Below are 14,963 nucleotides of genomic sequence, written 5' to 3' on the forward strand. Positions count from 1 at the left end.
TGTTTGCAGAGCCCAGCATGTGATTAATCACAGTCTCAGCTGTGCACACAGCTGCATTGTTCTCCTTGCAGCTGATGGCAGATTACAATGTTATCTGCCGTCTCCCGTAGAGATAACAGCATATGGGCTATTGAGACACTTTACCTCTCACTAGCTGAATGATGAATTTTATGTTCACCTTAAAATCATTGTTTTAACGAAAAGTGCATGATGCCTGCATTTACATGTAACAATGCTATCACAATCATCTGTATATTTGTATAAAATAAAATAGGAAAAAAATATTTGCACGGCAAATTCTGATCCCTAAATGTAACATACAAATACATAATCATAACATCATGTAGGACAGCGTACAGCAATAATAAGCAGTGGAAATGTGAAAAGATAGCAAATAACTCACCGTTAGCTCCAGTAGACATTGTCTGTCTGAATGTCCCTCCTCCTCCTTCTTACCCTTCTGCTCTCATAAATTTAAATGAGCAGGGTGATTCATCCTCCTCCACTTCCTGTTGTAACATAGTGCAGTCTTCAGCCTTCTCCCCCCTCCTGCCTCCATTCACAGTAAGCAGATAGTTCTTCAAGCATCAACAACTGCTGTTTGCAGTCATGCAGAAATTGAACAACTGAACAATTCTCGTTGCATGCATGAATTTATACAGGACTATTATCGTTCAGATTCTCGCTCGCCCACGAGAATCTGAACGATCCTGAATGACAATTGTTCCATGTACGTACTTATGTAATTTGCATAGGTGCATCACAATATCTATGCTCACACAGAATGGCTGACATGCTATGTAAATAGCATAGACATCCTATGGCTAGCACATCATGATGCATACATCTGTATGCATCATGATGTCCATTGCAAATGTTAACCATAACATAAGTGTGAAAAAAGCTTTAAAGCGATTGTCCGAGTTATGAAAGGGCAGACTAAGGGGTTCCCAGTAGCACATGGAGGTAGGTGCAGATAGAGCTAATGGTAAAATCTTCTGCTGTTTATAGACATGAACACTGTTAAATCTTTCTGTACACTCCTACATGATGAGGCTATGTCTCTGTGTATAAGAGACAGCTATAAAGCAAGATCTCTTGCTGTAGTTCTGTGTACAGTTTATAGAACACAGTACAGCAGTAGCTCCTCCCAGCAGTTCTGAGAAGATAGAGAATCAGACACACCCTGCAAAAGAAAAAATGCAGGCTATAAGTTATATAATGGCCAGAAACAGCATTTTCTCATGTGCACACAGCAGCTTATTCTGAAAAGTTATCTGAAAACAGGTATGCTTTCAGGATGTGTATTTTTTTGGACCTCTTCCTCTCCACTTTTTAAAAGGCATCACTTTATTTCTTTGTTTACATGGCCATATGAAAGCTCATTTATTACGGGGCAAGCTTTAATTTTATTGGTACCGTTATGGAGTACATATCATGTATTGTACAACTTTACAAAAAACTGGGGGGACAAGGTTAAATAAAAAAAAACAAAAACACCAATTCTGTCATTTTTTTTCTTTCACGGCGTCGATCATGCAGTATAAATGACATAACTTTCTTTTACATTGGCAACAATGGCAGAACTGGAGGCCCCTGTTTTGTAGCAATAGCAGCTGAGGCCTATCGCTCACATCGCAAAAGCCAGATGGGCTGACTGAGGATGCTCCCTCCTTTTGTTATCCCGTGTGATTTTTTTGGTCAGCATTGGTTGACAGACTTACTGCAATATATGGTACAAGTGAGCAAATTATTTCAAGTTCAAGTCCCATATAAGTATTAAAAAATGTGAAAAGATTTTTAATATACATTTTAGGAAAATATTTGAAAAATAAACATTTTAAAGATTCTTAAAAATTAAATTTTTTCCATTAAAAAGTCAAACTATTAAAATATCACACTATTTATCTTACACAATGGATTCCCTAGAAGGAATGCAACACCAGTATTGTGTTTTTTTGGGCATTCTGTCTCTTTAGAAAAAAAACTGAATAAAAAGTCATCAAAAAGTTGTATGTACTCCAAAATGGTACTAATAAAACTACATCTCACCACACACATAAACAAACCTTTTAATTAGGTAGTGCAACATAAAAAAATCAGACTGCACACGGATAAAGAAAAGCTTAGTGTGCCATAAGCCTTATTGTCATATGTGATTATTCTTCACAGTTTTCATAGTCAGACATATTCTGCCTGTGGTGGACTTATAGGAACTCTTTAAAAGAAGGGGAGGTACGCAGCCCACCAGGAATGATCTAGAACACTAAATTATAAGCATCCCATAAATCCAACTTAGTAAACCAGCTAGCCCCAGATAACTGACTAAAAAGGGATAAGTGCAAGGACATGGGTCTTGCTTCGTAATTTTGTTCAATTTCCTGAAATCTAAACGAGGCCGCAACCCCCCATCCGGGGATGGTCTGGCTCACCCCGGACCGCTCACTGGGGATTTACAAACTGCTCGGGAAATGTGAAAGCCTTCTTTTTATGCTTCCAGCAGAATTCTACGAAAGTAACATTGAAAATGCACATTACTTTGTTGTTTTACCGCTGGAGGTGATTTCATGGCCACAAAACTAGTGAGGGGTTCGTTTTAAATATTTTTAGTGTAACAAGATCACATGACTATTTCTAAAAGCGCTGTTCACTTTATTACATTCTGTAGCAGCAGATAAGGAATGCATCCTCATGGATAAATTGAAAAAATAAAGAAATTAATTTAAAAAATCATCAAAATTCATATCAAAATATGCACATGTATTTTGGTGCGGATTTACTCTCCGATGTGTGATTATACCTCCCATGCCCGCTGCTGGCGGCCCTGCCTACCTGTTAATTCTTCTATTCTTCTGTACTATGGATGTGCCGCCGGCACACATGCTCAGTAGAGATTTACCCGTGCCGTTGCTAGGCAATGACGTGGATCATGCGACCCTTGTGCAATGCTCATTGTGGAAGGAGCGCCGGGCGGACACCTTCCATTGATTTCAATGGAAGCCGTCTGTTCGTAGCCCGCTCTAAAATAGAGCATGCTGTGATTTTATTTTCGGCACATTGTGACCACAAATAAAATCCGCATGTGTGCGTAGAGAGAGGAATCTCCACACATCTATGGGCAAATTGAGCAGCGGATCACTTACACCGATGACAAGAGCGGGACCCGCAATTCAAATTGCCCCTTGTGCATGAGGCCTTAGTAATTTCAGTTCCTTAGACTGCAGTCTTACTGCAAATACAAAACTAACTTAAATTATATATTTTTTATTTTACAGGAAAGAATAAAAAGAATAAAAATGATCGTGGGGATAAATCAGGTATGCCGCTTGTAATGTCTGCAAGCCATCCCTAACTTGCAGCTGTCTTTTAAGCTGGAAATAAATTTGAGTTAGCTGTCACCCAAAAGCTTGTTTGTGTGACAGCGATCTCTCCCTACCCACCACATACATATATGCTCAGCTCTCAATTTTGCTACCAGGCTAATCTGGCAGAGGCTTATTTATTTAGAAAAAAAGGATTGGACATGTTGAAATTGGATCCTTCGCACTTCTGACATCTACCGTTTGGTGAAGGTCAGGAGGCCCCCATATACATTAGATGTTCAGCTGATCTGCTGAACTTTGTGGGTTAATACCACATTAAAGGGGTTGTATCAGAATATCAAGTTATCCCCTATTCTGTAAATTCTAAACGATGAGGGTATCACTGCTGAGGCCCCCGCTGATTTCAAAAACAAGGGTTCCGTGTCTTCTGTCCTCTTCACTGTCAGGTTACTGCATGCCACGCAATGATGAGGAAACTGATTGGAACGCTGATCACACAAGTGAACCAGCTCTGCATTCATTTTCTATCTGACTGCTGAGTACCCAAAATGAATGGAGCTCTGACTGTGCATGCTCGGCCGGTGCTCTATTCAGTGGGACGTCACTGTTGGGGGGGAAAGAACTCACCCCCACAGTAACAGAAGAGCAGGACACAGGAGTCCCATTCTTCAGATCAGTGGGAATTTTAGCGGTGAGATCCCCAACAATCAGCATGTTATTCCCTATGCTGTGGATAGTTGAAAACTTGATACTCTGATACAACCCCTTTAATGTAATGTGTACGGGCAGATTTAGTTACGTACAACAGTCAATTATTTTTAATATAAGGGTCACCTGATAATGGACAAAGATTAGACAGCTTTAGGCCTCCAGCACATGACAGGTTCGGATCCGGCATGCAGGATCGCACAACAGAATCCGACCCTGTGCTTGGCCGGATTGTTCTTTTCCTGTACTGCAAGAGCTCCAGCCGTAGCTTCGGCGCACATGTGCAATATAGGTAAAGCTGTGGCGTTGCTAGGTGATGATGCAGATCCCGCAACCCTTCTGCAGTACTCACTCCAGAAGGGCCGTGGAACAATGGCAATGGCAGCCGTCTGGAAAACCACACAGAATGGAGCATGCTGTGATTTTTCTGCCACAAGTGGAAATTTCTGCTTGTGTGCAGGAAGCAGCTGGTCTGCATGGGAGGCTATGGGTGGTATTTGCTGCGGAGTCCAGGGGCAGCCGCCGGGCCAAGGATTCCGCAAATCAAATCTGCCCCCCGTGTGCAGTAGCGCTTATAGTCATATGTATAAATATACTGACAAAAGAAGTGCCAGTTCTCAGCTTCATTTGTCCCTCTATAGTCCCTCAGACGGAGATTATAATAATTTATACTCCTGAGAGCTTGGAACATCACATTTGTCTACAGTATTTTCTTGTCTTTTTTTATATCTTGAGCTTAGGAATACCAATATATACATGTTTTTCTTCTCACAGATTCAAATCTAGGAAAAGGTATGTACTTTAATTATAATATAATCATTCTGGCTGAGAATTTTGGATGTCATCAGTTCCGTCACTTTTTTTCTTTCTGTTTCACTCTTATCAGTAATGTTTATCAAGGTCTAAATCCTAAACGTAACAGCTGTTAACAATAAAAGAGGTTATAACTAGAGATGAGCAAGCATACTTGCTAAGGGCAATTACTCGAGCGAGCATTGTCTTTAGCGAGTACCTGCCCGCTCGGAAGAAAAGATTCGGGTTGAGCGGTGAGTTGCGGGAGTGAGCAGGGGGTGGGGGGGGGGGGGGGGGGGGGGGAGAGAGGGAGAGAGAGATCTCCCCTCCGTTCCACCCCGCTCTCCCCCGCTGCTCCCTACCCCTGCCGGCACCCGAATCTTTTCTTCTGAGCGGGCAGGTACTCGCTAAAGACAATGCTCGCTCGAGTAATTGCCCTTAGCGAGTATGCTCGCTCATCTCTAGTTATAACATTTGTACCGATTTATTCAAAGTGACTCCAGTAGCTCATGGGACATTTCATTACAGTTTATGTTAATTCATGCTTCCTTTCATACAGAATCCTTATGAAAATAATTTTATGGTTCACATAAAGCAAAGAATAATTGTATCTGAAGGGTCTTTTTAAATGACTGCACGAGTGCTGATGTCATCAATAAGGTCATTAGTAGAGATGAGCAAACGTACTCGGTAAGGGCGATTTCGCAATCGAGCACCGCGATTTTCGAGTACTTCACTACTCGGGTGAAAAGTACTAGGGAGAGCTGTGGGGCGGGGGGTTGCAGAGGGGAGTGGGGGGTAGCAGCGCGGAACAGGTGGGAGCTCTCTCTCTCTCCCTCTCCCCCCCACTCCCCTCTGTAACCCCCTGCTCACCCACAGCGCCCCCGAGTACTTTTCACCCGAGTAGTGAAGTACTCGAAAATCGCGGTGCTCGATTGCGAAATCGCCCTTACCGAGTACGTTCGCTCATCTCTAGTCATCAGCGCTCGTGCTGACAATTTGCACAGAAAGATGTTCCGCTGGATCGCAGGCTTCTCGCTCAACGCTTTACCTCCTATGGGAAGCTCTGAGCGGGGAACATTTACACACGACGAGAAGCCAGTGAGCCAACAAGGTTTTTTAAGCTGACTGTTGAGTCAGTTTAACAAACTGTGAACGACAAGTGAGCAATTTTTTTCGCATTCACACTGAGCGATTATTGCTCAAATTTGTTTGTTTGGATAAATTTTGAGCGAGAATCGTTACATGTGAATGGGCCTTTACTTATAACATATACAGACACATTTTTCTTTATTTTGACTCTTAATGCCACATGCTTTCAGGGTGGTTTATTTACACTTTTAATTACTTAAGGTCCTTTTCCTCCAAAGATTGAGAGATTTAGCTATTTGCTTAAAGTGTTGATGGCTTTAATGGCCATTAACACTTTAATCATCTTCATTTGCATGTAAAAGAATCTTTAATCACCTTCTTTTTTCGAGTTGTTTGTTGAGCTACGCAAGTGTTTAAACCTTTAGTTTTTATTGGTACATTATGAGGTACATATCCTGTATTGTACAACTTTGCAAAAAGAATTAGGGGGGGCGAGGTAGAAGGTGAAAAACACCAATTCTGCCATTTATTCTCTTTCATTTGTCATCCAGTATAAATTAGATAACTTTCTTTTACATTGACAACTGTGGCAGAACTGGAGGCAACTGTTAGGCCTCAGTTTCCTTGGCTACCAATCATTCACATGGCAAAAGCTGGATGGTCTGATTGAGAGAGCTTCCTCCCTCTGTTAACCTCTTTGATTTTTTTGGTCAGCATTGGTCAACAGACATACTGCAATACATGGTACAAGTGATCAGATGATCAGAAGTTCAAGTTCCCTATGAGTATTAAAAAATATGAAAATAAGTTTAATAAACTTTTAAATATTTAGAAAAATATAAAAAGAAAAAAAAGTTTCATTTTTTCCTATAAAATGTAACCATGAAAAAACATAATTTGGTGTGGTTGCATCTGTAAAAGTCTGAACTCTTAAAATATCACGTATTTATCCTGCATCCATAGAAAAAATGCAACCCCATAATGTTTTATGGGCATCCTGTCTTTAACCCCTTAAGGACCAGGTTGTTTTGTACCTTAAGGACCAGACACTTTTTAGGGATTTTACCCATGTGGTGGTTTTACTGCTCCATTTTTTTTCCTTTAGCTACCAAAATTATTTTTGCTGCTTTTTTTTCCGTGACATATAGGGCGATTTTTTAAATATCTCTTTCACTGACTTTTTTTTTGTTTTTTTTATTGGGGGTAAAATGCTAAAAAACATTTTTAAGATTTATAGTTTTTAAAAAAATTATTTTTATATTTACACTAAAATAAAGTATGGGAATGGGTTCCTCTATTTGTTTCGGACGTTTTGATATATAGTATGTATGGTTTTGGTTTACAAGGCGCATACGGCGACGGTTTTTGTTGGCGTCTGCTTTGTGTTATTCTCTTTCTTTTTTATGTATTGTTGTTTTATTCTGTTGTTTTGTTTTACTGATGTATGTAATTGTGTTTTTTACTATCTGTGTCCCCCATGACATCATGTAAGACCTCTGGGGGACATTCACTTTTTTTTTTTAAACTTTATTTGACACTTTCCCACTATAGCTAGGGCGTCCATAGGAGCCCTTGTTATAGGGGAAAGCAACCCCTGTGGTGACATTAGTCACTTGCAAAGCTGCCAGGGTCTAAGTCTGACCCTCCAGGTCTGCAGTAGCAGGGAATCCCGGGAGGTCATATGACCCCCCAGGCTCCCGTAGTGAAAGAACATCTTACTTTCACTTTGTCCATACAGTGCTCATTGCACTGTGTATCGGGGAAGCAGAAGGCAGGAAGGGTTAAAAACCCCTCCTGCCTTCTGCTCCGGGTTATCAGCTGTCACTAACAGCTGATATATACATAGAAAAGCAGAAATTCCACCCATCTGATGCATCCACAGTCAAAGAGAGAAGTGTTTATCCATATACCCACATACATACACATATATACACTGCTCCATCAACCTCCTCAATATATAAATATATTCCTCACACAATGTAACCTTATTTATCAGCTGTCTCCATTTATAGACAAAATGTGATTGTTCTCAGCAAGACAAACCAAGTGATCTACAAGATCTACTGGCTAACACCGTACCAAACTGTTTTCATTTTAGAGACAAACATACTTGTCTGCTTCATGTCGCCCTAATACACATTACTGAGGATTGTGGGCTGCAGGATCAGTCAGGGCAATTATTACTGGGGATGGGGAGGGAAGACGGGAGGCCCAGAAATAGAAGCAGGAAAGCAGACAGTATCTGAAGGCAAGTTTAGGCTACTTTAGAGATACTATTAGATTACTGGTTTTTTTTTAGAAAAAACTTTAATTTTGGAATACCACCTTTAAACACGTGTTTATTATTTGCAACATATTGATTTTACTGTATTTATGTTGTTACAGATGACTACAGTGTTACAGGTAAACAATATAATGGTGATTTCGGCAACACATTTGGAGCAGGATATGGCGATGGAGGATATGGCGATCAATTTTCTACGTCGATAGGTACATTTATACAGTTCTTTCTTGTGTTATGCCTTTAGTGTATTGCCTTGCATAATTTAACTAAGGTATGGCAAATTAAAATTACGCTGTGTTTCAGAATAAATCATATGAGCATGCTCCAGTGCAGCATTGCCATCTCCGGACTTTCATTTTATTGCTTTCAAGAACATACAAATCTACACATACTATATATATATATATATATATATATATATATATATATGTATATACTAGCTGATATACCCGGCTTCGCCCGAGTTAATTTGGTACTGGTGTTTATCTGGTGTTCACACGGAAAATCTTATGAAGTCGTGGTTACTTTAGAGATACCGGAAAAACCTATGTTCACCATTTTGCATAGCTCTCTGCGTTACCCAGGAAACACCACGGGGAGGTAACCATGCAACGTTTCCTTTATATAAAATGACATCAGGAAGTGAGAGAATTAGATTCCATACGTGAAATTTGGACGCTAATTCTTTTGCACTTAGAATTGAATAATCGAGTTGGGACCCATTAACTTTTCCTATTTATGACATAATCAATGCCCGTGCCAAATTTCAAGTTTCTGTGACATCAGGAAGTGAGAGAATTAGAATCCGTATGTAAAATTTGGATGCTAATTCTTTTGCGCATAGACTTGATTAATCAAGTTGGGACCCATTAGCTTTTCCTATTTATGACATATTCAATGCCCTGCCAAATTTTAAGTTTCGATGACATTGGGAAGTGAGAGATTTAGATTATGTACGTTAAATTTCGACGCTAATTCTTTTGCGCTAGAATTGAATAATTGAGTTGTGACCCAATTACTTTTCCTATTTTGGAGATAATCTATGCTTGTGCCTAAATTCATGTTTCTATGACATTGGGAAGTTGAAGAACTTTTGGCGAGTCAGTGAGTCAGTGAGTGAGTGAGTCAGTGAGTGAGTCAGTGAGTGAGTCTGTCAGTCAGTGAGTCAGTCAGTCAGTCAGTCAGTCAGTGAGTCAGTCAGTCAGTGAGTCAGTGAGTCAGTGAGTCAGTCAGTCAGTGAGTCAGTCAGTGAGTCAGTCAGTCAGTGAGTCAGTCAGTCAGTGAATCAGTCAGTGAGTGAGTCAGTCAGTGAGTCAGTGAGTCAGTCAAAAGAAGACACGGACAGGTATGCAGTGTCACAGGCCCGCAGGCACAGGCAGGTTCCGTGCGGGATTCCCCATGCGAAATCCTTGCGTGCCGTGGACATAAGCCTTAGGCTACCATACTGCCAACAACCTCTTATTTTGGATAATGATCGTGTCAGGGATTAAACACAGGGGTGTCTTTTACTCCCAGTATGCGGCCGTTAAGATCATGGCAGTAAAACGGGTCAAGGCGAAACCATTGATTTCAATGGTTTTGTTTTCACTGGTGGCTTCGGGTGCCTGTCCACGGACGTGATTTCGCCAGCGGTAAACTGCTGGCAAGTCACGGCGTGTGAAGCGTTTACTAAATGCAAGGAAAGATAAACAAAGACCTATCTTGTGTACAATAGTGTAGAGTTTGAATAGTAAAAAAAAAACAAAAAGACTTTTACCTGGCTCATGCGCTAGTATGCTCTGTAGTGGTGAATGTATCAACGCATGCGCCCATCTGTTTAAGCCCTCACAGTGATGTTTGTTTACATTTTAATCAATTTTGCATAACATTTGAATTAAATTGCTTGTATCACATTTTTGTGTGTATTATGCCAGGCACACATGGGCGTATGTTTACCATATACTATGCGGGCTCTGTACGCCCATGTGATACGCGGTTAGTCACAGGCAATCAATTACATTGCCTTATGCAGTTCCGATCACATTAGCGTGCCAAAATTGCATAATACGCAAAGGCAAAAAAAGGAAAGCGGCATGTTTTATTTAGCTACATATATAGATAGAGCCCTTTGTTTCCTATTAAAGGGGTTGTCCCGCGAAACAAAGTGGGGTATACACTTCTGTATGGCCATATTAATGCACTTTGTAATGTACATTGTGCATTAATTATGAGCCATACAGAAGTTATTCACTTACCTGTTCCGTTGCTAGCGTCTCCGTCTCCATGGTGCCGTCTAATCTTCAGCGTCTAATCGCCGAATTAGACGCACTTGCGCAGTCCGGTCTTCTCCCTTCTGAATGGGGCCGCTCGTGCCAGAGAGCGGCTCCTCGTAGCTCCGCCCCGTCACGTGTGCCGATTCCAGCCAATCAGGAGGCTGGAATCGGCAATGGACCGCACAGAAGACCTGCGGTCCACCGAGGGTGAAGATCCCGGCAGCCATCTTCACAAGGTAAGTAAGAAGTCACCGGAGCGCGGGGATTCGGGTAAGTACTATCCGTTTTGTTTTTTTTATCCCTGCATCGGGTTTGTCTCGCGCCGAACGGGGGGGCTATTGAAAAAAAACAAAACCCGTTTCGGCGCGGGACAACCCCTTTAAGGGGAAATTTTTACAATTAAAGGAGCACTTGGGACACAATTACAACTAAGGGGACACTTATTAATTGGATGGTAGTGCTACTACTAATGGGGCATTGACACTATAAAGATGGCACGTAAGAGGGCTCTATCACTTCTATTATACGGCTGTGAAAATCGCGTGATATTTGTGCAATACGAGACACACAAATCTCACATGAATATGAAACCCATTCTTTTGAATTGAGTCGTATACGTGAGCTATTTTTCTCATATCGCATCGCAGTGCGGGAAAAATCGAGGCATGTCCTATCTTTGGGTGTTCCCTTGGAAGTCCTTGCTCATTGTTTTCAATTGGGGCCGGAAAACACATTGCATGGCGTGTGAGGTGCTCACGAGTGCAATGCAAGGTTTCCCATTGAAAAAAAATGGGAAACACTTACTGATCCACACGCTGGAGGAGCACAACAGTACCAGAGTGATGGGTGGCGTTTTCGATACAAAAACGCGGAGACATCGCATGTGCACGAGCGTGATATCGCACTAGGTTATGTGAGACCAGCCTTAGAGTAATGACTTCCTCTGTGATTTGATTGACTATAGCAAAATGACTTATATTAATAAAATACTGATTTGCTCTCCACGTTTGCCTTCTCACAAGATTCACTTTTGACAAGTTCTTCAAATTCTCTGCAAAAATAGTGTTTGTGCTGTTCAAAAGATTTTTTCTTAGGTTATATTATTACTCCTCAGGGGTTCAAAATGGATCATGTAAAGGTACACACTATCCTAGATTTGGTTCAACCAGAAAATGTTGTTGGTTGTCATGAGTTTAGATGATATGAAACCACCTACAGCAGTAAAACAACAAAGTAATGCACATTTACATCATTACTGTGTTAGTCATTCTGGTGTAGGCATACTATTTCTGCTTTACGATTTCCGCTCTGCATGTAAATGCCCAGTAAGTAGTCGTCTGGGCCGGCAGGACCATCTTCTATGACCTGTGTACCTCCTCTAATGACACCCCTCTCTCAACGTGGTTATACATGTGTCGGGAGCTCTGGGACCGACATACACGCAGATGAATCTACTGAATCTGCCCGCAATAAGGAGAGATTTTGAGAAATGTGGAGAACATCTCAGCTCACAGCAGCAAATAGGGATAGCGTAAGGGGAGCTACACAGCACACTAGAGACAGTCCAGCCTGCCCATCGGACTGCTCAACAGGCATTTACATGCAGCATGTGAAATGTTAAAGCTTTAGTTTTTGAAGGTATTTTTTAATTTTATTGCAACTTATCAACATGGAACGTTTGTTACCTCTAAAATGCTTTTGCGTGTGGGAAGTCATGTTGTTCTGGATTTTAATAGTCTCCAATAAAGATGCATTTTGTTCCGATTACTATGGAGCTGGAAAAACCTTCCATTTCTATATGCATTGTGCCTATGTATTTTTTTTTAAATTATTAATTGATGCTACAGCATTATCACAATAAACCAAACTTTGAAGATGCAGTCAGAACGGAACTCCAAATTGTGAGGGTGGTGTCGTGCTGGCCTCTCCCTCTCTGCATCATGTATTGTGACAGCTCTCCCCGTATGCACAGAAGGGGAGAGAGCTGTGCCTCTACATATTGCGTGCAGGGAGCGACTTGCACGGTGCCGTTTATATGACTCGGAGCTCCGAGTCTTCAAATTATGTTTATGCTGAAATGCCGCAGTGTTTCAGAATAAAACATGTAGAAGCAATGTACATACCTGTCATTGGTTCATACTGCCTATGGTTTGAGTAGCATGAACCTAGTGACAGCTGAGCGCTGCCTCTAATTGGTCACAGCGCTCAGCCAGTCAGAGTCAGTACTTTCTGGAGGAGGGGATTTTTCAATCCACGGCCACCAGAACACAGAGAAGACTGCCGGGAACGGAGAGAAGAGCCGGACATCGCTTTTAGGTGAGTTATGATTTTTCTTTTTTTACAGCTAGGGATAATTTTCGGGGTAGGGCTTAAAATTAACCCCCCCCCCCAAAAAAAAATCATCACTGCAGGGGTCGAAAGCAATGGGAAAGCATCGCAGACCTCTGCTACAGCTGTGGACTGCGGGAGTGAAGGAAATCCCTGCCATAGCTGTCACAGCTGTGGCAAGGGAGTGCGATGTACTCCCTATGTTTTCAATGGGGCCGGCGCTGCTGCTGCCTTCTCCATTGCCAACAAGGTAAAATCTGGATGTGATAGTTTCCAGGGGTTACATATTTTTCTGTCCAACGGTCACATGCGAAAATGCTGTCGTATTTTTTTTATAGCTGCAATTTTTTTTTTAATGCATGTAAAAATCGGACATTTAACCGCTTCCATTTGAAAGCATTGGTTCTATCAGCTAAATTTTTTTTAAAGTGCCTATAGATGCCCGAAAAAAAATTGCTTGTTTAACTGAGCCCTTAAAATGTGCCAGATTTGTCACAGTGACTCTGCTGAATGATAAATCAGTTGAATTTTAACTGTCTAGTATAAGTTTAGACCACCTATTAGTTGGCTTAGTGTAAGCCAAAAAGTACAACAAAATTAGGGTGCTATTTGGTACAATTTTTGGTGCAATTTAGGTCACGCTGCCTTTTTACGAAAGAACACCCCTTTGTTGGACACAGTAAAAAAAAGTGTCTGAAAGAGTCGAAAATATACACTGTAATAATTATATGTGCTGCAAAGTATGTGTGACAGTGTTCTGGTGCAATTTGCTTCAGAAAACTGTTGAATTATTAATAGTAAATAAGCCCCATTCTGTTTTTGCATCATTTTCTTGCTGCTTTAAAAGAAAAAAAAATACCACATCCAGATATTAGCTGTAAATCAAAAGGGAAATATGAAAGGTGGTAACTAAGGATGAGCGAGTATACTCGCTAAGGCACTACTCGCTCGAGTAATGTGCCTTAGCCGAGTATCTCCCCGCTCGTCCTTGAAGATTCGGGTGCCGCCGCGGAGCGGGGAGCTGCGGGGCGAGAGCGGGGAGGAACGGAGGGGAGATCTCTCTCTCCCTCTCTCCCGCCCGCTCTCCCCTGCTCCCCGCCGCGACTCACCTGTCAGCCGCGGCGGTCCCCGAATCTTTATGGACGAGCAGGGAGATACTCGTCTAAGGCACATTACTCGAGCGAGTAGTGCCTTAGCGAGTATACTCGCTCATCCTTAGTGGTAACCTATTATGTGTGATAGAGCCTTTTAGAAGGTTTTTTCTAGCTATCTTTATTGATGAGCTATCCTCAGGATAGGTCATCAGTATATGATCAGCTGTTCAGTTGCCAGCTGTAACTGGCAAAACAAAGGGTACAGAACAGAATCAGAAGCTCCGGAAAGCCTTTTAGGTAAGTATTCCTTTTTTTTTACGGAATGCAGTTAGGGCTTAGTTTTGAGGTAGGACTTAACCTTCTTGCGATAAAGTCTCGTGAGCAGCAGCGATGCACGATTTTCCATGAGGAACCACATCGCCGTTGCTACAAAATCGCGGGTACAAAGCTGCAATATCACTGCAATTTTGTAGCAGCGATATCACTGTAGCCCGTCTGAAAGAGGCCTAAACGTATTAAAAGAATGGCGGCCACCTGTCTATGCTTTACTGATGTGTTTCTGGCTTATAGCTGCACCCTTAGTCGTATACTGATCCCGCTGCTGTGCTGCTACTAATACAGGGATTCTTTAACTTAGGCCAATCCATGGTGATATCAGAAGCACTAACAACTGCAACTACTACCGTGCAGCGCCAATATTGTCTCAATTGCTGCAACAAAATATTACTGTGCAGTGTCCATAATACCCCCTGGTAGGATCTAATGTCACAGTATAACACAAGATACCTCCCCAGCAGCGCCAAGAAAATACCACACTGCAGCACAAACTACCACCCTACAAACACCCAATAAATAACACATAAATTAAATGTTGGGCAGGATAAGGCTCTGTTCACATGGCTCCATTTCTTAGGACCCATGCTCCAGTGCAGTACTGCCATTTCCAGGCTTTTTTTTTCATTTTATTTCGTTTAGGAACATGTAAATATACAAAGAAAAGCAGAAATTCCACCCATCTGATGCATCCACAGTCAAAGAGAGAAGTGTTTATCCATATACCCACATACATACACATATATACACTGCTCCA

At 41.6% G+C, this 14,963-nt stretch overlaps 1 protein-coding gene across 1 annotated transcript in view; it reads left to right on the plus strand.

Annotated features, from left to right (window-relative positions):
- MUC19 (mucin 19, oligomeric) overlaps positions 1-14,963 on the plus strand; it is a 176,733-nt gene that overhangs the window by 38,591 nt on the left and 123,179 nt on the right. The window contains exons 17-19 of the mRNA XM_066589311.1: positions 3,276-3,317; positions 4,806-4,823; positions 8,301-8,318. Coding sequence (XP_066445408.1) covers positions 3,276-3,317; positions 4,806-4,823; positions 8,301-8,318 — 78 coding nt within the window. The remainder of the gene's footprint in view (positions 1-3,275; positions 3,318-4,805; positions 4,824-8,300; positions 8,319-14,963) is intronic.

The sequence above is a fragment of the Eleutherodactylus coqui genome, chromosome 2 (genome assembly GCF_035609145.1).
Source record: "Eleutherodactylus coqui strain aEleCoq1 chromosome 2, aEleCoq1.hap1, whole genome shotgun sequence".
Lineage (NCBI taxonomy): Eukaryota > Metazoa > Chordata > Amphibia > Anura > Eleutherodactylidae > Eleutherodactylus > Eleutherodactylus coqui.